Source organism: Kwoniella bestiolae, chromosome 1 (assembly GCF_000512585.2).
Source record: "Kwoniella bestiolae CBS 10118 chromosome 1, complete sequence".
Taxonomy (NCBI): domain Eukaryota; kingdom Fungi; phylum Basidiomycota; class Tremellomycetes; order Tremellales; family Cryptococcaceae; genus Kwoniella; species Kwoniella bestiolae.
The window spans coordinates 5,059,434-5,080,191 of record NC_089241.1 but is presented as its reverse complement, the minus strand read 5'-3'; the positions used below and the strand labels follow the sequence as shown (position 1 = coordinate 5,080,191).

The 20,758-nt window shown below is 47.3% G+C and overlaps 6 protein-coding genes across 6 annotated transcripts; 5 read left to right on the top strand and 1 right to left on the bottom strand.

Annotated features, from left to right (window-relative positions):
- Positions 1 to 1,439: 1,439 nt before the first annotated feature.
- I302_101921 (uncharacterized protein) lies at positions 1,440 to 5,079 on the top strand (the record flags this gene model as incomplete). Its single annotated transcript, XM_065869385.1, has 7 exons — positions 1,440 to 2,436; positions 2,539 to 2,940; positions 3,019 to 3,082; positions 3,151 to 4,154; positions 4,233 to 4,290; positions 4,359 to 4,923; positions 5,011 to 5,079. 7 exons carry the CDS (start codon positions 1,440 to 1,442, stop codon positions 5,077 to 5,079), a joined length of 3,159 nt encoding a protein of 1,052 aa, XP_065725457.1.
- Positions 5,080 to 6,089: 1,010 nt separating this feature from the next.
- I302_101920 (uncharacterized protein) lies at positions 6,090 to 7,087 on the top strand (the record flags this gene model as incomplete). Its single annotated transcript, XM_019187300.2, has 5 exons — positions 6,090 to 6,132; positions 6,319 to 6,387; positions 6,581 to 6,731; positions 6,808 to 6,970; positions 7,049 to 7,087. The coding sequence occupies 5 exons, from the start codon at positions 6,090 to 6,092 to the stop codon at positions 7,085 to 7,087; spliced, it is 465 nt and encodes a 154-aa protein (XP_019050178.2).
- A 923-nt stretch (positions 7,088 to 8,010) lies between these two features.
- Positions 8,011 to 9,703, top strand: I302_101919 (uncharacterized protein; the record flags this gene model as incomplete). Its single annotated transcript, XM_019187299.1, has 6 exons — positions 8,011 to 8,078; positions 8,150 to 8,463; positions 8,524 to 8,654; positions 8,734 to 9,278; positions 9,363 to 9,570; positions 9,632 to 9,703. 6 exons carry the CDS (start codon positions 8,011 to 8,013, stop codon positions 9,701 to 9,703), a joined length of 1,338 nt encoding a protein of 445 aa, XP_019050177.1.
- Positions 9,704 to 11,507: 1,804 nt separating this feature from the next.
- On the top strand, positions 11,508 to 14,871 carry I302_101918 (uncharacterized protein; the record flags this gene model as incomplete). Its single annotated transcript, XM_019187298.1, has 5 exons — positions 11,508 to 11,945; positions 12,046 to 12,606; positions 12,666 to 13,558; positions 13,629 to 14,423; positions 14,526 to 14,871. 5 exons carry the CDS (start codon positions 11,508 to 11,510, stop codon positions 14,869 to 14,871), a joined length of 3,033 nt encoding a protein of 1,010 aa, XP_019050176.1.
- Positions 14,872 to 15,366: 495 nt separating this feature from the next.
- Positions 15,367 to 16,462, bottom strand: I302_101917 (uncharacterized protein; the record flags this gene model as incomplete). The annotated part of the gene is made up of 5 exons (XM_019187297.1): positions 15,367 to 15,495; positions 15,609 to 15,764; positions 15,862 to 16,028; positions 16,141 to 16,290; positions 16,396 to 16,462. The coding sequence occupies 5 exons, from the start codon at positions 16,460 to 16,462 to the stop codon at positions 15,367 to 15,369; spliced, it is 669 nt and encodes a 222-aa protein (XP_019050175.1).
- Positions 16,463 to 17,868: 1,406 nt separating this feature from the next.
- On the top strand, positions 17,869 to 20,415 carry I302_101916 (uncharacterized protein; the record flags this gene model as incomplete). The annotated part of the gene is made up of 12 exons (XM_019187296.1): positions 17,869 to 18,158; positions 18,258 to 18,367; positions 18,437 to 18,513; positions 18,584 to 18,700; positions 18,758 to 18,855; positions 18,913 to 18,952; positions 19,018 to 19,096; positions 19,155 to 19,485; positions 19,582 to 19,821; positions 19,888 to 19,918; positions 19,987 to 20,187; positions 20,251 to 20,415. The coding sequence occupies 12 exons, from the start codon at positions 17,869 to 17,871 to the stop codon at positions 20,413 to 20,415; spliced, it is 1,779 nt and encodes a 592-aa protein (XP_019050174.1).
- Between the last annotated feature and the right edge of the window lie 343 nt (positions 20,416 to 20,758).

The following is a 20,758-nucleotide window of genomic DNA, read 5'->3' as shown; positions in this document are numbered from 1 at the left end:
TGCATTTGCATTGGCAGATCCAATCAGTCGTCTCGAAGGGTTCCTTGTACTATACTGCATCAGGCTATGGCGATCCAAAGACTTGATTAAACTTGCATTTTTCACGCGGTCATCTGACATTTTATCTCATCATCTAGATAATAATGAGATGCACCTCACATATAGACAATATCATTGCATGGATGTATCACACAATCCAAATCTCAAGTTTTGCGGGACTGCTTTTGATCACCTGGGAAGATGAAGCGCCTCGAAGATCGGGAAGTGCTGTAACATACGTCTGCGCGCTGTAACACATGTTGATGTGCTCATGCTTTCTCCCATGCACGTTGATCTCAAGGATTTACAGAGCAGAGCATGATGCAAGTCTGGAATGGAGCTGAAAAGAAGAAACGGAAAGCCACAAAAGTAATGCTAGGCGAAATTCAGGAACACACCCCACCGTACGAAGCATAACCGAGTTGAGAGAACAATAAGAAATAATCATCAACATTGTTCGACACCTTCTTTTTGTTCTTGTCTTTTGACCCTTACTCTCACTTCGGTCATACCTTGATACATATGGTATTCTCTTGTTCTCTTTAGTCGGCAGGATAGGACAGATGGAAAGAACAATAAGAACAGATCGACATTGGCTTATGGGTTCAGTTTCACCATTCTCAAAGTGTGAGATGAACAGGGACGATTATGAGTTATGATGGGTGGTTTGTCTTGTCCTTGTTCTTGTTAGGTCTGCGTGCTGTTCCTGAGGTCCTATCCTCATTATATGATATTCACAATACGGATAGTACGTATGGAATGAAAAGACTCACTCACTTATCGCTCCGCTTCGAGTGAAAGTATTGTTGTGTATAAGTTGATATAAGAACTGATCTCTCTTGCCAGACTTACTTATCCCAGCCTCATCTCTCATTCATGATATAGATTCTCGATATACTCGTAACTTATATCTAGTCTCTCTCAGAGAGAGTATATCTAGTGAATAGTAACACCACCTCATTGTACTCCTCCATCAATCTACCCACCCTCCGCCTCGTGTACATCACCCACCCACCCACATACACACACACACACACACGCACGAATACACACATCTCATTCATCCTCTCATCCTCTGACTTTCTCCCTTCGTGTCGACTGACTACTACTCTACCACGATATTGCTTCTCCATCAAACATACACAAAGTAAACCTCAACCTCGTGGATTAGTCGTTTTTCCATCAAGTCGACGAGAATCATTCTGCTTTCAGCTTCTCACCATTATCACACCGTACGAGTATACTGCAGATTACTCAGGTTGATTGGACTGGGACTACAAGATATAAGGAAGATCAAGTGAGCTCTATTCCCCTCTTTCCTCTCTCTCTTTCTCTCTTTTTACCCCCAACATATATAGTATCTTATACTAACTCTACCATAATCGTACCTCTAGTTCACCATGTCATCCCATTCTACCACTTCCACTCCCTCCTCTCCTCCTCATACCCCTCCCCCATCTTCACCAAACTTCAAACTCACCTTACCTACCCCACCGTCATTCTCCGCTCATCGGTCCAGTTCCCACTCGAGAAACACCTCTTCGACCAACCTCGCAGATCTCCCAAATACCACTCAAGATGATCCCAAACACTCCAAACGGATGAGTATCTCTTCCATCCACGATCCCATCGTCGAGACAGACAAGAAAGACAGGCGAGTCTCATTCTTCATCGAAACTCATAAACCCATCTCGAGACCCTCTCCTTCGGCCGGTGGAGAATTGAAATCACCAATCTATAAGATTCCTCAACGCCAAGCTCAAGTAGTATCAGAAGATAGAGAGGAAATCCTCAATCGTCCTGATCTCCCTGTGACTCCACCATCGACTACTAAGAGAAGACCAATTTCTTTCCAGGGTGTTTCGCCTTCCGCCTCGTCGAGGTTCTCCAACATGGCTGCTTTGAAGGGTATTTCGATCGACCAATCCCTCTCTTCCCCCAAGGGAGCGTTTTCAAGGTCCATCTGGTCAGCTGGGATCTTACCTTCCTCTTCGTACTCATCTGCCAAATCAGGTTGGATATCCCCCATCTCCGGCTCGTCCACTGCTGCTGCTGCGAGCAAATCAATCTCCTCAACTTTGAAATCCCCTTTACCTATCGCCGTGTATGCTGGCGAGCCATTTAAAAGTCCTACAGAAAAGAAGGGAACGGCAAGTGAAATTGCCAAAGCGAGGGGTCTGAGTATAGCGATCATAAAAGAGAATGGCAAGGGGGTATTACCCATCACTCCTGGGTTGACTAGCTCTACTACTCCTGGAGGTGGACTGAAATCACCTACCTTGGCTTCGGGTTTGAAAAGCCCCGAAATCAAGATATTACAACATATAGAGAATGGATTGAACTCTGCTAAAAGTACGGGTATACCTGATACTGCTGGGAGTATCGGAAAGAAAGAGAGTGAGTTGATCTGATTTTTTTGTCACCTCGTTCATTGTAGATGATCGGCATGGTCACTTCTCGGTGATGAAGAGGATAGCTGACACCGCATGAATGCCCTAGTCATCCTGTGTAAATTCTATCACACACCCGGTCTGACCTGTACTTCCCGACCTTGCCGATTCGTCCACAACCTCTCCTCCATCCAGGGTCAACTTGGTTCCGCCTCCGCCTATCCCAACACCGCTGCTGCAGCGCTTTCGGGATTCAGAATGTTATCTCCCAATCAACCTGATCCCACTTCAGGTACTTTCGCCCACGCACAAATGACCCTTTCGACCGCTTCTGATTATCCGAAGAAGACCTTGAAGGTGAACGAAGATGGTGGGATGGATTTGGGAGATGTCATGCCCGGTGAGAAGGTTTTGATCGAGGATGAGAATGGGGAGGAGGTCGTGGGGCAGGTGTTCTTTATGAGTGGGGGTGGGAAGGGGGCGATGGGTAAGAGTCGAGAGAAGTGGAAGAGTGAGTTGTACCCTATACACTTGATACCTCTTTAAGTTCATGAGACGAGACTTTGTGCTGATCTGGGTTTTTTGCAAGCTGTCCCGTGCAAAGATTACGCAGAAGGTCATTGTCCTTATGGAGATTATTGCTCTTTCATCCAGTATGTCGAATCTCCTCTATCATATGTCGTTTATCGGATCAAGTAGCTCACATATACCCCTCATGCAGTGACGAGGAACTCCCTGCCGGCCTCCTCAGCGAGGAGTCAAAGACCGAAGAACAGGAAGTTTCCAGACCTGATGAGAAGAAAAGCGAAGAAGAACGACCCGAAACCGAAGCCAAACCCGTTCAACATCGATTGACTCATCGTAAATCAGCTTCCCTCAGCAGTTGTCTCACAGCCTGGACCAAAGCTCTCCCCAAAGCCATCCTTGTCCCCTCGGTCAAAGTCGATCCACAAGTGCTGGCAAAGACTGAAGGCCACTTATCAGCCTTCGCTCCTCCCTTCCTCCGAGAACCGGTTGCGGTCGATGAAACTGGAGACTTGATCCCTGCTGCTATCGAATCGGTGAAAGCCACAGCTACTACCCCACCTGCAAGAGCAAAGGAACCGATCGCCATACCCATGGAGCCTACTATCACTGCTCCTCCCAAACTTACCGCCTGGGCTAAAGGTCCTCCCCCCAACCTGAGGAAGGTAGCCAGTATCAAGACCCTCTCTTTACCTCCTCGCGACCAGGGAAATGGGAATGGTCTTACCCCGACCTCGGCAAGTCACTTGATGCCCCCCGTTTCGGCCATATCGATGTTCGGTACCGAGTCTGATCCTGCATCGCCCTTTGATCCTGTCGTCCAAAGAAGAAAATTACAAGAGCTCGAAGATAGTTTGAGAAGTCTCCCTAGATCAAATTTGAGCGAGAGGTCCGATTATCCCCATGAACAACCACCTACTCCGAACGAGTATTATAACCACACTCAAAGTAATATCGGTGGGAACCGTAAGACTAGTGTGCTAAATTCGACGACCTATCCATGGGGTATGCCGATGTCGCCATTACCTGGACATGGGGATCCGACTATCCCGTCGATTCCTGGGGGACTGGGGGTGATTTGGACACCTACCGGATGGGCCGTTCAGGACGCAGCTATGAAGAATGCGCTTAGGTCTGCGGAAGTCAAGGCGAGGTATGGGGAGGATAGTAAAAGGAGAACTGCGAAGAATTACTTTAGGAGTGAGTGAACCGTTGACCTATATTCCGTGTTGAGATCAGTAAAACAGGATGGACTTGCTAATGGATTGTGGGATATAGCCAAACCTTGTCGATTCTTTGCTGAGGGATTCTGTCCACACGGCGACGAATGTACTTAGTAAGTCAGCTTTCTGTCGACCTTCATCTTAGTGAGGAACATCAGCTGATATGCGTAAGTTTGCACAGTATGCACATCACCGTGCCCTCCTCGCCCGAACAATCCTCATCAGGCAGCGAGTCAGGCGGATCGATCGGTATCAGTCAAACCTTCTCGCCTACCCTGTCTCAAGGCCAAGTCCAATTGTACGGCCCACTCTCAGGTCAACATGCGGTGTCTCTTCCTCAACAACCTCATCCAAAACATCAGACCCTCCCCTGTAAATTCTACAACTCATCTCTAGGATGCAATAACGGCGATCGATGTAATTTCCTACACACCCGTGTAGTCCCAGAGAGCGTCATGATGGTTGAGAGACCCCGACCGTGGAGGACAAAACCATGTAGGCATTTCCAACTTAACAGATGTACCCTTGGAGACGCATGTCATTTCGCACATGTCCTTGATCCCGCTTGGGTCAATTCGGGATTTGGGTCTTCCCACGGTGTCCCTCAATGGAATGTGGGTGGAGGAGATGGGGGTAATAGGCTGACCGAGGAGAGTTTGGAGAAGACGTTGCAGGAGATGAGGATGACCAGCTCCCAGGGAAGGGGGGAGGATGATGAGGATGAGGAGGAGGATGATGTGGAGATTGTAAGTGATTTTTGCCATTTACCTCTACGCTATGTCTTACAGAAGGAACTGTTTGTGAGACATGCTGATTTTAGTCCTGGGGTACAGGTCACTGCTGTGGGAGATATGACGTTCTCTTCGGCGAGTTATAGTCCGCCTTCATCTGTTCGAGCGTAGTGGTATTTGTGGTATCTCATTTTCTTTCTTGGCCCTTGACTCTTGATTCTTGCACTCCTATATCTACACATGCCTATAGAAGCCGTATCTTGCTGTGAGAATATATATATATATACATGTGCTTGATTGCTTGGTCTTTCCTATATGATTATGATTGTACGATTGTGTTTACAGTCTTGTGAAAGCATTCCTCCATACACCTGGTAGAAGCTCAGCTGACCGATCGGACACCCGAGACACTGCATCGCAATACAAAAGAGCAAGATACAAAAGATCAAATTAGTCAAATATGAAACAAGGGTTGTATGTCAATATACAGTAGCCAAGAAAATCACGAGAGCTTGGTACGGTATGGTAGCTTCCTTACGCAAGGGAGCAGTGCGTCATGACTTAGTGCGTTGGTGTACGGTGTGTTCCTCTGCTCTCTCTCTTTGCAACTTGCTTGGCATATGACTCCTCTCCGGACATTACAACTAACAAGAAGCCACATCATAAACATCCCTTCAAAATGGGACATATGAAACCCAACCGACAAGCAATATCAACCAAACAACACAACAAAAAGGCACCGCGTTGTTTACTGTCTCGTTTTTTACCCGATTGGGTAGAAACGAAAAGCGAACCGTGCTTGATTTTTATTTTTAAGGGTCAGTGCAAAGGGGGGGACGTGTGTTTGAATGGGATGGGATATGCTCATTTTTGTTGTATAGGAGCACCCACTATACTCAGACCTGACAACATCACTCCTGCATCCTACATACCTTGTCTACCAACATCATCTTTCATCTTTGATTTACGCTTTTACTTTTTACTTTATTCACTTGATCATACTATAGCTCCTATATTGACTGACCTTTCCTTCCTCCTCGACAACTCAACAGGCCAACACACCAACCCGACTCACTCGATACGTTCATTCAACTTACGCTCACTACGTCTCAACAACCAAACAACCCAACAAACAGATCTTAGAACCAAATTACCTCGTAAACGAAGAAAAAGTAAATAAAATGTTCGCTCTTGTCGCTCTTGCTGCTCTTCCTCTTCTTTCTTGTGAGTGATTTATGGTCTCTGGATGGTGTACATGAAAGGATCATTGGGCTGACGAGATGATTCTGCATTGACTTGTGATCCTCCCCACTTTGCCACCTATTTCACCCTTCTCGACAAACACTTCTCGATATCCCATTCATCCCTTCTCTCGTCAACCTCGTTTGATACACATTACCCCACCCACAGCCGTTCTCGCCATTGATGGCTGTACACGAAATGCTACCGTTGTAGATGGGGATACTTGCGATTCCATCTGTAAGTATATGCACATTGTCTTGGCATCGAAGAGGAGAAGTGGACCGTGCGCTGACGGGACCACCCTATTGTCCTCGTCTTCTGCCCCTTCTTACGTCTCAAATCATCATGATCATCCCGCCATACCACGTATCTTCCATAATGTCATTACACCTTCACTATTTTACCCACCCACCCACCCACCCACCCGCAGCCCGAAAATACGGTGTATCAACCTATCAGCTCGCCCTCGTCAACGACGCCACCATCGACGAGAACTGCGATAACCTCGAGCCTGGACAGGTAGTCTGCCTCGGTATCGAGGAACACGACTGTACCAAAGTATACACTGTTGTTGCTGACGAGTGCGTATCTGCCATCATGGACAGTATCATCTATATGACGAAGGACCCGAGCTGACTCGTTTTGATTTTTATCTAGCACCTGCGATCACATCCAGCAAGCCTACGGAATCTCCAACGAGACTCTCTGGGCTAACAACCCTCAAATCGACTCTGAATGCGGTAACATCTACGTCGGCGAGGTCCTCTGTGTGGATACTGATTCGTACACTTACCCAACTTACAATGAGACCTTGTACAACGTAAGTACAAGTTCAGTTCATCAATCCGACTTGGACTGGATGGGATGGGATGGATTGAGCTGACCGAAACGTGATTAGGCCCTCGCTTACACCTACCTCCCTTTCTGTGATGAATAAGTATCTGGGACATAAACATATATACCCTTCTTCGAATGTTTACTTTTGCCTCTTGTCTTTCGAACTCGTGATGATTAGTCGTTATATCCCTGTTTGCTTCGATAGTTATACCCTTTGACATGTGTGATGGACACTCTGGAAGTGCGGTGTGGAATGAGATGGATGAATTTTTTTGAATATCTCCAGATTGAGGCGGGTGAGTTAGTATACTCGGTTACGCTTCTGACTTACCATACATTTTGTCTGAGCGTTTGATGACCATTGCTGTTGAAGAAATGATATCGCACCAAGCTCGTTTGACGGCGAGAGCACTCAGGTGAACATGGACCCTTCGGGACGCAGTTTTCCGGAGTCAAGCAGAGTATACTGTAATACAGCTGCCGAGCTCGATGAGTCGCATTGGGGCCATGTTCCCTTCACGTGGAAGTGAGATGAGCCAAGCTGCTTGCTTATTTCCCGTGAATCATATCGCATGTTATTGGGAGGTGAGCTCAATTCTGCAGTAACTTGCTGCCTAGTATGAGTATAGTTCTGTTTGGGATACTATCACTGGGAGTCGGGTTTGGGGAGTGTTTGTGCTTGAACAGTCACAGAAGCGCTCTTCCCCGCCCGAGGTTTGAATGGTAGTCTGTGCCACGTTGACGTCATGCTAGTTTGTAAAATGCCACAAACCGTATCCGGCTGAGTTGGATGATTTGGGTGATTTCAGGGAGTATTCCCCCATGCGGGGTTGTTACTGTAGTATTACCGGTTGTAGCTATCATGCAGTATCGGATGATAGCATGCTCTCACTCTGCAACATATCAAGCCTTTATATTCATCATCCATCCCATCTCATTTACTATCCCTTTCTTACAACTCATCTATTTCCTTCGCTTCATCTATCTGTTACCTCTTACACCTAACATACATCGCTGCCCATCATGAAATCAGCAGCTATCCTCTGTGCAGCCCTCGCAGCTGCCGCATCAGTCGAAGCGGGTGTTCACCGGTAAGTCCATTGGCGCCGCGTCATCGTTGCCACCCCGCACTGACACTAATCCTCCGTTGTCCCGTCTGCAGAATGAAGCTTGAGAAGGTCCCTCTCACCTCAGCCTCTCTACACCCCGATGCATCGCATGTCAGACCATCACCCGAGCAAGAGGCCGAATGGCTCAAGCACAAGCACCTCGGTCTATCCCATGAGGAATTCTTCAACGGTCAAAAGCCCTTGATGGGTTTGGGCGGATCGGGAAGGAAGGTCAAGGGTGAACATCATCACCACGGACACCACGAGATGAGCGATGAGGACAGGGAGAGATTCTGGGCTCAGATGATCCAACATGAGGGTAATGAGAAGAGAACTTTGAAGGGTGGTCACGGAGTTCCTTTGTCCGGTAAGTTTCATTCAACCATCCACATTGTACTTCGTTCAACCTGACACATGAGTTGCATAGACTACATGAACGCTCAATACTTCGCTCCTATCACTATCGGTACCCCTCCCCAAAGCTTCAAGGTGGTCCTCGATACCGGTTCTTCCAACCTTTGGGTTCCCGGAGTCAGCTGTTCATCCATCGCCTGTTTCGTAAGTCTCACTTCCCCTCCCCTTTGTCTCAACCTGAGTCAAGTCAGTCAAAACATACTGATTATGCAATGCTACACAGCTCCACGCCAAATATGACAGTTCCGCTTCATCCACCTACAAGAAGAACGGTACCGACTTCGCCATCCGATACGGATCCGGGTCATTGGAAGGTTTCGTATCACAAGATACAGTCTCGATCGGTGATCTCGTGATCAAACACCAAGATTTCGCTGAAGCCACCAAAGAACCTGGACTCGCCTTTGCTTTCGGTAAATTCGATGGTATTCTTGGTTTAGGATACGATACCATCTCAGTCAACCACATTGTCCCTCCATTCTACAACATGCTCAACCAGGGTCTGCTCGACGAACCCGTCTTCTCATTCAGGTTGGGCTCATCAGACGAAGATGGAGGTGAAGCCATCTTTGGTGGGGTTGACGAGTCTGCCTACAGCGGTAAACTCCAGTACGTCCCTGTTAGACGAAAGGGTTATTGGGAGACGGAGCTGGAAGCTATCAAGTTTGGTAAAGAACAGCTTGATTTGGAGAACACCGGAGCTGCTATTGATACTGGTACTTCGTTGATTGTCATGCCTTCTGATGTTGCCGAGTTGCTCAACAAAGAGTAAGTCAAATCCACCCCTCTTTACACTTGAATGAGTGATGTGATTCTTATCAGCTGACATTGTATGATTGTGCGATTCTGTAGAATTGGCGCTCAAAAATCATGGAACGGTCAATACACTGTCGACTGTAACACCATCGACAAGCTCCCTCAACTGTCTTTCGTCTTTGCTGGTAAATCTTATACCCTCGATGGCTCAGATTACGTCCTCAACGCCGGAGGTACTTGTATCTCCTCTTTCACCGGTATGGACATCCCTGCTCCTATGGGTCCTCTCTGGATCGTCGGTGATGTGAGTGTTACTATTCTTACGATTACCCTTATATGTCTCGATGCTAATTCCACGCAAATAGGTCTTCCTCAGAAAGTACTACACCGTGTACGATCTCGGTAGAAATGCCGTAGGTTTCGCTTCTGCCAAGTAAGCGGTATTGCATTACGCAAGCGTAAAGAAAGATAGAGAAGTAAGAAGTAAGAAGAAGGAAGACACATAAACGGAGTCAGGATAGGGATAGTGTAATGTAGTCTTAGTCTACACACCAAAATACCCATTATATCAGCATCGTTTCGTTTCTAGAAGTGTTCAACGTATCTGTTTGAAGTTGATTTGACTGCATGTATGATTTGATTCGAGATTGGATTATTCGTGCAATTTTGCATCCATGAAGCAGCTTACCACCTAGAACTTGAATTTGTGGGGTAGGGTTGTGACGGTCGATCCTATCCTATCGGCCGCAATGAGCTGACCCTGACGACGACCGCGATGACGGAGGCTTTGTGCGCATTTCTTTTACTTCAATCTCGGCGAGTGGCTCAAGTTCACACGATGGAAGCTATCCAATCATATTTGGTTGACTCGGTGATGCGGCGCAGTGCATCGTCACTGTTCTGTATGTGTCCGGTTAAGCTAAGAGCTAAAAAGACAGGGTGCGGTTCGTTTCACCTGCATGTTTAATTCAGTTCAGTCCCGTTTAAAACGGACTACGTACGGACTACGCTTCGGCACTGGTGCTAAACGGCGGGAGTAGGAGGGAGAAGCATGTGAGACATCACGGATGCATGGGAGTTCAATACGATGTCTATGCATATTGAAGTATACCATGTATCCTACCAAACATCGAGCATCTTCTTCCGGTCAATGCAGTGCAGTTTTTCGTTTCTCGGCGTTGTGCAGATTCGTAAGCCAAGATGCACTCGTACTCATCCGCCTCCGATCGGAAACTTATTGTTAACGCAATCCAATCACTTCATCGGATATGATTATGCGTATTCGTATGCATGCGCATGATTACTCGTACTTCGCTTCGCTTCGGTGCTGATCAGATCTGTTCTGAGTTAGTCAGAAGGGATCAAATCGAATCGAATCAGGTTGCGAGACCAGACTGCGCAATACCAGACCTCTGACCGGTGACGAATGACGGGAAACACAAGCTTGAGGTGACGGAGGGGGATAAAGAGGGAACCGAGCAACCGAACAAGGCAGGATCAAATAAAATCAGTTCAAACCATGGGAAGATCTGATCAGCTTGTACTTTTGATTCTGATCTCACCATCAGCAGCGTTATTGTTATCATCACCATCATCGTCTTGTCCTTTGCTCTCTGGCTCTGTCTCATTTGGATCGATTAGAAACTATTCTCGAACAACTACTGCTAGTAGAGAGAAAAGAAGCAAAGTGGAGGTCGTCCACGTCCACGAATTTCTTTTCCTTAGGATCCATTGAATCCATGGCTTCTGCTTTTGAATGAAAAATTAGAAACGACCAAGCCAACGCCGCCTTCTCTTGATACATACATATATATATACATACCATCACCAGCTGGACCAGCCCCTCGGAAGGAGTCATCATCCATACGTTTCAACTGGTCTTGGATATCACCCTACACTACACGATCAGATCAAAAGCATAATCAGTATCATTCCTTTCAGATCCAAATCATCGCATCGCCCATTCGATTTGATCATCAACACCCGTTAGTGGTGGTAGCAAGGGAAGGCTTGTAATCAGCTGAGACCGAGACCCATCATCGGAGGTAGTACATACATAGCACATCATCTCATTCGTATCAACACACGGTAGTCGCACTACTCTCTTTCACTCACTCGGTGCTACGTTATCAACCTCATCAACTCACACGCCACCGAGAAACCCGATATAACCCATCATTTCTAGATCTTGTTTCCTTGCTTTTCTTGTTTGTTCGGAAGGAAACGACCAACACTTGAACCATGGCTATGGCATCAATGACCGCCTCGCCAATCCCTTCGACCTCCTCCGTCTTGGGCCATCAGCCCCAACCCCGAATCACCTTACGTCCATCGTCATCCACCGGATCTGCATCCGCATCCGCACGTATCTCACCGACCCCCACGCCTACGCCCTCTGCATCAAGGCAGGATTCAGAGGAAGATGAACTTCGCGATGATGAATTACCCAAAGAAACTCCTGCTCCTTCACCTTTACCGACCACAGCCCAACAAGCTCAGACTCAGAATCAGACTCCGTTGTTGACCACTACAGCAATGAAGGCTCCTCTTCCCCCTGCACCCGCTGCCATAGCCTCTGGGTCGACGCACTCGCCAAGTCCTAGAGCGGGTGGGTATAGTACTGGCGGTGGGAAGAGTAGGAAGAGTAGTTGTGAGCTTTGTCATCATAGGAAGATCAAGGTGAGTTGTACATTTCCTTTTGACATCAAGAGCATATCGCCATCTTGCTCGACAGTTTCATCTGAGCTCAGCTGACACAGACATCCCATCGCCACCTCAGTGCGACCAACAACGACCCTCATGCTCATCCTGTATCCGTAAAGGTCATTTCTGCAAATATGCAGAAGAGGCCGAACAAACCCACGCCTCATCTTCATCGACCACCTCAGCCCCTCGACCATCCCTAAATCAACGAGCCATGAGCGTGACCATCGTGAACGCCTCGGACCCCTCAATCAAATATACCATGCCTGTACCGGCTGCGAACCCACATACGCCGTCCCTGAAAGTGGGCTATGGACAAAGCAATGGTCATCCCGAATGGAAAGTCGCGGAAAGCGGGAGTGGGGAGAAGAAGAAATCTGCGGAGAGGAGGGAAAGAATCGTCTCTGGCTTTGATAGTGATTCGGAGGATGAGGATAAGAAGGAGAGGGAGGGCAGTGTCAAGGGGAGAGGGAAGGGAGATAAAGATTTGGATGGGGAGCTGGCAGCGTTGGTAGAAGGTGAGATGCCGAATAAACAGGAGGAGATCGATGAATTGGAGGATGATACGAAGGAAAGCAGTGTGGAGAGTGAGGACAATAAGAGGGGTATGGTCGTTGATGATGATCTGTCGGGAGAGGTGAGTTCTCTCGCACCTTGAGTCAGTTGTGATTCGAGAGCTCAGGATATCTTGTTTAGCTCCTAGAACTCGCATCTGCTCCGCCAAAGAAGAAGAAGAAGCCCACACCCTCAGCGTCAGCTCTCACTATCACCGCTCAACAAGGTTTCTCTCGACCAGCCCCTAAACCCATTGCCAACAGATCTTCATACGGCAGATCATCTCTTCCCGCTGGTGTTCTCCCTCCTACACCTGCTACCAGCACTGCCGCTTTGTCATTCACCAACCGCGCAGAAAACGCTCGATATGACCCTTATTCCACCCCATTACAGAACCTGGCAACCTCCCTTCCATCACAGGAGATGCAACAGATCCTATTTAACACATTCTTCAACGATCCATTCCTCAACGAGGGAATATCGCTACTACAGCCACAATACCTAGATGATTTCAAAGGTCTTTTAGAAAGGAAGAACACTCGATTCCAAGCTGGGGATGCTACAACCTTGGCCAATGCTTTTGCATTTCTCGCTACCGCCCTGAGGATATTGCCGGATGAGACTAGTAAATTACTTTTGGCAAGTCAAGTATACACCAGTGGAAATACGAATGCAACCTCCCCATTCCCCAGGTCATTGTCGAAATTGATAGCCTGTCAACCTGCATCAATGAACGACGTCACACCGTTGGATCAGCGATATCTAGACCTGGCACTTGTGTCAGCTCAAATTGCTGAACAGACTGATCCGCCCAGCGTCATGCTGGTCATGCTCAAATTGGTGTTATATCGATTCTGCATGCTGGGGCATAGGAGGGATAAGATCGTGTTAGCTGGAATGTGGTTGGCTCAAGCTGTTAAAGTTGCCCAAGCGCTGGGTATGGGCAAGGAGTGGGAAGGATTGACACAGGGTGAAAGGGAGTTGAGGAGGAGAGTGATGTGGTCTTTATATGTGGCTGATCGTCATCATTCGTTGTAAGTTCAAGTGCACTATTCTGAGGTAAGAGTTGGACTCAAAGCTGACAGGTGGTAATCGCTGCACCAGCGAAACCTCCTTCCCTTATACCATTATGGATGCTCATCAAGGTATACACCTCCCCTCTCCAATGGCCGAAACGGACTTATACAAACTCCGACCAGATATCCGCGAACTTCCAGCCCACGCTACCGAATTAGCTCCCACAGCATGTACCGCATTGTTCATCCATACTCATCTCGCTCGACGAATAACCCCGATATTAGATTCCTTCGCTACGATATCAGCAGCCAACACGCCTCATGATCTGGTCTTACGTTTTGACGCTTCTCTAGACGCCTTCCAAGAGGCCTTACCTCCCTATTTCAGATTATTCCCACTTACTGAAACTCGCTTTGACTCTACCCACCCGTATCTCGCTGCTCATCGTATACGACTCCATGCGACCCTCTTATCATATCGAATAGGGGTTCACCGTACCCACCTCTTAACGTACCTGATCCCGTCGACACCAAGCGGAATACGACAAGTGATCGCTCAAGTATGTCTATCAAGTCTCAGAGTACAGAGATCATCAAAGATGCTGGATCCCAAAATTACATTCAGGCTTTTCAACCCCATGATCGTATTTGAGAATGCAGCGACGCTAGCTTTGATAATGTACGTTGAGAAATTGCTCAACACTCACGCGGAGGGGAAAGGGAGTTATACGAATTCGAACGAATGGATGACTATGAGATCTGGATTGGCAGAGGCGAACGAGTTGCTGGATAATGTAATTCCGGGGGAGGGTTTGACGTACGCTAGGAAGGCTGTAGCTGTATTGAGGGAGTTGATGAGTAAGGTGGATATGCCGGTGAAAGTGTGAGTACATCTTCGCGGTGAAGCAACCCGTAATCTCCGTCGACGAACAGAGGTTTTCTGCGAGGTGTCAAGGCTGATATGATGTTTTGGTTACTTGTCTAGGATACCTTCCCAAGCGATATCAAATGACGGCGAGATATCACCTCTGAAAACTACCATCCCACTCTCACATCCTCATACGCACCATCAATCCCCTTCAGGCTCGGGCAGAGAACGATCTGTTCCACCACTTGCATCTACCTCTATCTCACCCAAGTCGAACGATAAACACTCAATCTCAGCCTCGATGTCACCTCAGAAATCGACTTCCTCTTCTCGTCAACAGGAGTTGGTCAATAATATTATGGTTTGGTTGGATGAATTGAGAAAGGGTGGGATCAATTTGGAAGTTCTGTTGAGGGAGCCGGAGTGGGTAGGAGGGTGGGAAAGGATCGTTGTTGGGATGTGATATCTTTGACTGGAGGTATGCTCGAGTTGTAGATTGACGATGGTGATGACGATGGTGATGACGATGGTGATGACGATGGTGATGACGATGGTGATGACGATGGTGATGATGATGATGATGATAGTTTTGGGTCTCGATATTGACGATGATGGTGATGATATTTTTGGGTTCTCATATTCACCAACGACAGTCGACTCATACTTACATTGATGCATGGCCGATACGATGGAACAAGGCGTGTTTTCATATTTTTCGTTTTCATCGTTCTGGGCTTGACTGTCGTTCAAACGTAATACATTGGTTTTTACCTTTTTGAATTCTACTCGTAACTAGAATAATGACAATAAACATTCGATCCATAAACAAGATACCCAACAAATCAACTGGTAAAAGATAGTACCCCAAAAGATGAAAGTGAAGTGAAGAAGGAAGATAATCGTGGACAGAGAATAACAGATCTCGATACCAGAACAGCTAACCAAGAGAGCAAAATAATCACATCAAGACGCAACATCCTCCTGAATCCTGCTCGTCCTCCCTCCTCCGACGTTTCTCGTGGGAGTTTGTCGGCGCATCATTGGGGGGCGGTATTATCCCCAGGGATTGATTCATGAGCATCTCTCGCTGTGGGATAGAACGACATGTATCAGTATAGCCCTTTTCCTACCTATTTGGCGGAAGGATGATAATGATATTTTGAAGCGAGCTTTGTGTTTGACGATGGGAATCTTACCCACCCGTTGATCCTTCCTCACTAGCTTTACCAACTCCCTAAACGCCACTTCTACGTTGACGCCGTCCGCCGCTGAGCATTCTATAAATGGTGCAGAGAGGGATCTGGCCATCTCCCGACCTTCTAGCTGACCTACTGCGCGAAGTCTCGAGAGGTCGCACTGCGTATCGAATCTTAGATCAGTACAGAAGCCCACGCACAGGGACGGGGTACATTCGATGCAACGAGATGAGTATGACGGCGTGTATTGTACCCACCTTGTTAGACACCACCACGCACGGTACATAATCTTTATCTTTCACTCTCATTATCTCCCTGTGGAAATTCGGCAGGGACTCGAAGGTTGGTCGATCCGTTATTGAATATACGAGGAGGAACCCTGCTCCGAAGGTGTACCATTGGTCTGCCATTGCTGCGAACTCCTCTATCACCCATGATCATGGAAAATCAGGTCAGCGTCAGTAGTCGGTGTGACATCTCCTCGAGTAGTAGATGAACAGCTAAATTTAGTGATTATAAAACTGAACAAGACTCACCCTGTCCAGCCGTATCTAGTATCTCCAACGTCACAGCCTCATCATCCACTACGAACTGCCGCTTATACGAATCTTCAACGGTCGGGTTGTACCCTTGGTCGTAGAATTGGGAAGTCACGAATCGGATGGTTAGTGCGGATTTGCCGACGCCTATGAGGACATTCATGGTCTGATGTCAGCTTTGTCGCCCAGTCAGGCATGTGAGTCAGGGAGGGGTATAGAGTTGGTTCTCAGCACAAGCCACATATAACTCACCTCCTCCTCCGACCACTACCAATTTCTGCTCACGATGACCGTTCTTTCCTGTACCTAGGGGAGGCATCCTGCCAGTTTCTATATCTGTGTCCAGCTTGGATCCGCTACCCTTTCCTATCACTACAATGCGGGTCTGTTGATATTCACAATCTAACGTACGTCCCGTGTGCGCTCAAATATGGATCACCAGACTAAGGTCGATGGGAAGAATCAAAGGATATGATATGGTGTGGTTCCCAGCTCGGGTGAGAATGAGAAACGTGGTGTGGTGGTCCAAGGACGATTGAGGAGCAGCTGAGTGGATGCACTGGTAGATACTTGAGGGATACAGATCCTTCACTTCTAATATAGATGTTTGATCTGGAAATTTTGTCTTCCAGGCTGGACTGCTTATCGTCTGGCGTATATGGAGATCTTCAAGTGTCGTCTATAGTCTGACCGGATCTTGATTTGACGATGTTACACAAGCTTTTCTACACCAGATAGGTAATCGAGATTAATCCATTGATAGATTGATTGATCGAGGCCAACAGACCGATGACCGAAAAGCTTTTCTCAATCTAGATCGAGTGTCCAGTTGTCGAGTCGATGATCGTTACAGTTTATACTTGATGATCCTTGCGATGCGTAGAGTAATGGTACAACACTTGAGCCTAACACTATGATTGGATCTTGACTTGATATTGGTATTCCTTTCACCAGTTCTTTACGTGGGAAAATCAATACTGTAAATGGTATAGGTAAATGGTGGTATATATCTTAATGAAGTCCAATAAGGGTTCAGGTACGAAGAGATCAGTGGATGTATGTGCTATATGATCGGAATGGGAAGGCGAAAGACGATATGCACTTGAAACCGAGATTGACAATTGAACAAAGGAGCGATCATTTAACGGTTGACTCTTCCTGTATTATCATGACGAGTACTCCCTTTGGGTCATACTTGAAACACTCATACTGTCTTGGAGCTACAGGTAGACTGTTGACCTCATGGCTCGAGGACACGTTCAAACCTTAGCCAGGTGGAGTAGTGACATTGTGATGTTTGTGAGAGAGGGAATGAGACGAGGGTGACGCGCTGTTACATGTTTGTGTAATACTGTGTGGTACTGTGTGCATGTGTATGGATGTGAATGATGGTGATGATGATGGATGTGATCGACGCCATTGACTTCAAGTACCATACACAAACACATTGACACACAAACACACAACTCAACCCACAACTCACAAATCACACACGCTCAGACCCACCTTTGATCCGGCCGGAATGCTTCATTCAATCTTACCCGAAGTGGTAATTCCGATGACCCAAAGATGTTCCGGGTTCTGGCTACCCGGTGTGTCCACTTTGTAACGTGACCTGTTTGAGCTGCTGTCTGTCATTGCTACATGACTGTAGTTTATATACTTGCATCCCTATCGTCCATACTTTCTTGTCGACAGATCTACCACTAGCAGAAACCCCCAACAATGTTAACACGGACAATATCACGCCCATCGAGGACCCTGCGCCTCACAGCTTGCGTCATACCTCCGAAACGAACGCTGATCCCCCAACCACCTCCGTCCATCGTCCGCCCCCGACCGCTGCCCACTCATCATCGCACGGGGTCCGAGGATGCTCAGGCCAATAAGTTTTACATGACACGGCTGATTGATGAACTTGGTGGGATACGAGATAAAGCTAGGCAAGGGGGTGGGAGGCAGACGTTGGAGAAGTGGAAAGCTAGAGGTCAAGGGAAATTAGGTGTGAGGGAGAGGTAAGTTCACCTTTTCTTACTTCCGTGATATATAATGGCCCGGTGTCTTATGCGACACTGCATACAAGCTTTTGTCCACTGACAACCTACGCTTCTTAGAGTCACGGCTCTCCTTGATCCATCGAGTCCATTTGTTGAGCTATCACCCTTGGCTGCTCATGAGGTTTATCCTGATCCATTGCCTGGTGCGGGGTTGGTAACGGGGATAGGTGTGTTTATCCTCTCAGAAAGGTTGGAACCGTGGTTCTGGAGGTTGATGACTATATTGGGATTTACAGGTATGGTAGCAGGACGGAAATGTATGATAGTCGCCAATGATCCTACGGTAAAAGGCGGAGCATATTACCCATTAACGGTGGGTCCACCCTCCATGCCTCATTGGTCCATAGCACGGAGATACTGATCAGAAGGAGGGTCGGGTTTAGGTCAAGAAACATCTACGAGCACAGCAAATAGCACTTGAGAATCGACTCCCATGTATATACCTGGTAGAATCTGGTGGTGCGGCTCTACCGTACCAAGCTGAAGTATTCCCTGATCATGTGAGTGATTTCTTGTGGATCTGATACGGGTACACAAGCTGATCTGAAACGATACAGGATCATTTTGGCAGAATATTCTATAATATGGCTAGAATGTCGGGACTTGGAATACCCCAGATAAGCGTGGTCCACGGTATCAGTGTAGCCGGAGGAGCGTGAGTTGTTGTGTAACCACGCATTGGCAGCGTCAGGTTACTGACGGGCTATGACAGCTATATGCCTGCTATGTCGGATGTTGTGATCATCGTGAAGGTGAGCTCATGTGGCTAAGGTAGTTGATCATACGATATAAGCTGATGCTGCTGTTGTGCTGATAGAACCAAGGAAGGATATTCTTGGCTGGACCACCGTTAGTCAAAGCTGCTACGGGGGAAGTGGTAGATGAAGAGACTCTAGGTGAGTTCGCCCCGTATGTACCACTGTACGTATGAACATATGCTGAGCTTCTTGATAGGTGGAGGGGATATGCACACCTCGGTATCGGGAGTAGCAGATTATCTAGCTACATCAGACTCGCATGCTCTGTCGCTCGCTAGAGAAGCCATTCGAGATCTGGGTCCCACATCGGTCTCTTCCCATTCGAGCGACAAGTCAACAATCCGACAAGTCAAGGAACCGTTATATCCTACTAAGGAATTAGACGAGATCGTCCCTTCTGATCCGAAGCAGGCTTACGACCCTAGAGAAATCATAGCTAGATTAGTAGATGGGAGCGAATTCAGGGAGTTCAAGAAGGAATATGGTAAAACTCTAATCACCGGATTTGCGGAAATACACGGTCACACGTGAGTGCAGCAACTAATTTGTAGCCCAGTATAGACTGGCTTCACTTTAGGAGGGAAAAGAGGTCTTTGCTGATATTTGTTATATGTCAAACGAAGTGTCGGTATAATAGCGAATGCCGGTGTACTCCTATCCCCCTCAGCACTCAAAGCCACACATTTCATCGAACTATGCTCACAGCGTGGGATACCCTTGGTATTCTTGGTGAATGTCAGTGGATATATGGTGGGCGAGAAGGCCGAGAGGGGAGGAATAGCGAAAGACGGTGCCAAGATGGTCAGAGCGGTTGCTAGAGCAAAGGTTGAGAAGTACACGGTGGTTATTGGAGGGAGTTATGGGTGAGCTCTACGTTCCCTGAACAGGTGATCATGTGCAGTCAGCTGATGTTAAACTTTGGGCTGTAGAGCAGGTAATTATGGGATGTGTGGACGAGCTGTAAGTACTGACACTTGCTTATCTAATCCGGCGCCCGTTTGATCTGATCCTTTGCTTGTGCTTCATAGTATTCACCTCGTTTCCTATGGATGTGGCCTAACTCCAAGATATGCGTAATGGGTCCAGATCAACTATCAACGGTGATGCATACCGTCCAGGGAAAGCGACAAGCCTCCGGAGGTGAAGATACAGCCGAAAGGAAACGACAAGAATTGAAGGAGAAGATCGAAAAGCAAAGTGATGTTTTGTATTCCACCGCGAGGCTTTGGGTGAGTACATTTGACGCACAGATAAGTACGAAGTTCCGTTGATTGATTTTTGGTGGGTTTCAGGATGATGGAATTATCAAGCCTAGCGATACGAGGGATTTGCTGGGTCTGGGATTGGAGTTGGCACATGAGGAACGTGCTTCGAGGAGTAGTGTGAAGGGACATGGACTGAGGGGAGAGATTGGAGCGGATGGGGATTCGGGCGATTGGGGTGTGTTTAGGATGTAATGGCATTCACAGTATCAGTTCTTAGACAAGGGGAGATGGGGAGGGTATCATTGGTTCGTTCATTCTGTATGTATGTACTATACTTAATTGTTTGATTGCGTGTCATGTAGAGTAAATCAACCATGTATTCAAACATCACAATAAGCATTAAGGTTTTTCGACTTTCAGACCCAGTTTGCCAAGAATCAAGAAAAAAATGTACAGTAAAGTACGCACGGATATGCGCTTGGACTCTGCTGCTGTTTCATATCTCTCTCGTGGGAATGGTGATGCGTGAAATACGGAGAACGAGTTGTTCCGAAATTGGTTGCTGTTGTCAAGTTGTGTAGGCTCTCGTACAGTT